Source organism: Plasmopara halstedii (genome assembly GCF_900000015.1).
Source record: "Plasmopara halstedii genome assembly, contig: Scaffold_3109, whole genome shotgun sequence".
Classification (NCBI taxonomy): Eukaryota; Oomycota; class Peronosporomycetes; order Peronosporales; family Peronosporaceae; genus Plasmopara; species Plasmopara halstedii.
This window is the reverse complement of record NW_020190012.1, coordinates 628911-630837: the sequence shown is the minus strand read 5'-3', so window position 1 is coordinate 630837 and position 1927 is coordinate 628911. Positions and strand designations below refer to the sequence as shown.

The 1927-nt window shown below is 46.9% G+C and overlaps 1 protein-coding gene across 1 annotated transcript; it reads left to right on the top strand.

Moving 5' to 3' along the window:
• Positions 1-525: 525 nt before the first annotated feature.
• On the top strand, positions 526-782 carry PHALS_07450 (uncharacterized protein; the record flags this gene model as incomplete). Its single annotated transcript, XM_024720916.1, has 2 exons — positions 526-578; positions 653-782. The coding sequence occupies 2 exons, from the start codon at positions 526-528 to the stop codon at positions 780-782; spliced, it is 183 nt and encodes a 60-aa protein (XP_024586067.1).
• Positions 783-1927: the final 1145 nt, after the last annotated feature.

Here is a 1927-nt window from a genome sequence, read left to right as displayed (position 1 = left end):
TCTGGCAACATTTTAACTCGCTTTCTTGGTGGAGCTACAGCTACTTCGGTCGGAACCACCACCAGCACGTGAACAGGGCCCTTCAGATCCTCCACTTCTTCTTTGCTCACTTGAATCCGCACTTCATCTTCTGAAAGCCCAACATCACCGATTGCCGCTCGCGCTGATTTTAGTAATTTCAGATCAGTTGTGTCATCCACACCCCTCATCGCTTCTTCTTCCGTCACCCACGCGCCATGGCCCTTGTCTTTCTTCGCCAGAAATAGCTGCAGGTTCTTCGGAGCGACATTCCTTAAAGTTGGGTCATCCAAGTTCTTATTCTTGATCGCATCTTTCAAATGGCCCACCGAAAGGCTCGCATCGATGTCCACGGGAAACGCGCTTCCCACCTCACCAACAACAGCACAGTACAGCGTCAACAACTTTCTTCGAGCCGGCGGATTCGGAAATGAAAATGAAAGGGAGAAAATTTCTGTTCGTATCTAAGCGGAAATGAAGGCGTGTCACATAGACTTGCGTGGTTGAATGACACCTGGCGATAAGAAAAAATGCCGACGTAATGTGCTGCGCTCAACGAGGTTAGCATGATTTTCGCTTCGAATAAATCCTCCTTTGCATATAATCCCACTGTTGCTATGTGCGGTGTTTGAAGGTACGAAGGAGGTCTTCCTCGCACCAGAGGGCGTCTAAAGATAGCGTCTTTAAAAACCGCAGCTGTTGTTGAAGAAGCTTTGAAACTTACCCTCGATGCGAAGAAAAAAAATGACGTTGTAATGTTCTAAATATTACTATTATGACAGAATTACCACTAAGATTTGGGTGGAAGTAGCTCGTATCAGAATCATCTGTTTTGCTAACGAGGTTAGAGCAGAGGGCAATGTTGACTTGTCTGACTCACATAAACGTTTTCAAGCTTGACATTAAGTCATCACGGTAGAATCCTTCGTGTACGTGCGATTCCATGTGGTTTCCCTTGAAAAAGCGAAAGTGAGGGTCAGTCTTATAGTCTGGTGATAAGTTCTTCTAAAAGTCGCTTGAGACTGACCTTGTACTGCTTTGCTGTAAGCTCTTAGTTTCTGGGGCGCGATAAGTTGTTCAAATACACCATCTTACCGGTCCTACCACGAACCTTAACTCGGGAGCTGCTTTATTTAATCCTTGAGACCATCAACTCTCAAGACGCAATCTTTAGACGCCCTCTGGTACGAGGTTGACCTCCTTCGTACCTTCAAGCACCGCAAACAGTGGGATTACATGCAAAGAAAAAAAAGGATTCCTTGAAGCAAAAATCATGCTAACCTCGTTGAGCGCAGCACATTACGTCGGCATTTTTTCTTATCGCCAGGTGCCATTTAACTCCGCCTTCATCATTGGATGGAAGTCTATGTGACACGCCTTCCTTTCCGCTTAAATACGAACAGAAATTTTCTCCCTCTCTCATTTGCATTCCAGAATCCCGCCGTCTCGAACAAAAATAGTGACGCTGTACTGTGCTGTCGTTGATGAGGTGGGAAGCGCGTTTCCTGTGGACATCGATGCGAGCCTTTCGGTGGGCCATTTGACAGATGCGATCAAGAATAAGCAGGAGTTTGACTTCGCTGCCAACAAATCAGAGCTATATCTCGCGAAGAAAGACAAGGGCCGTGGCGCGTGGGTGACGGAGAAAGAGGTGAATGAGTTGTTAATGACATGAACAGTCTGAAGCTAATGGACGTTGCGGGAGCACCGCTCAAATTTGTTGGCTTATCGGAGGAAGACGTGTGGGCAAAAACGACCCCTGCTCACGTGCTGGTGGTGGTTCCGGTGAATGCAGTGGATGATGGCGCTTGGAGCGCGAAGGAGTTTTCTACTGTGGACCCTCAAGTTCAACTGAAAATGTGGAGGTCAGTTGTCAGAGTTTCCTCAGAAGATGTATGCTCAGGATCAA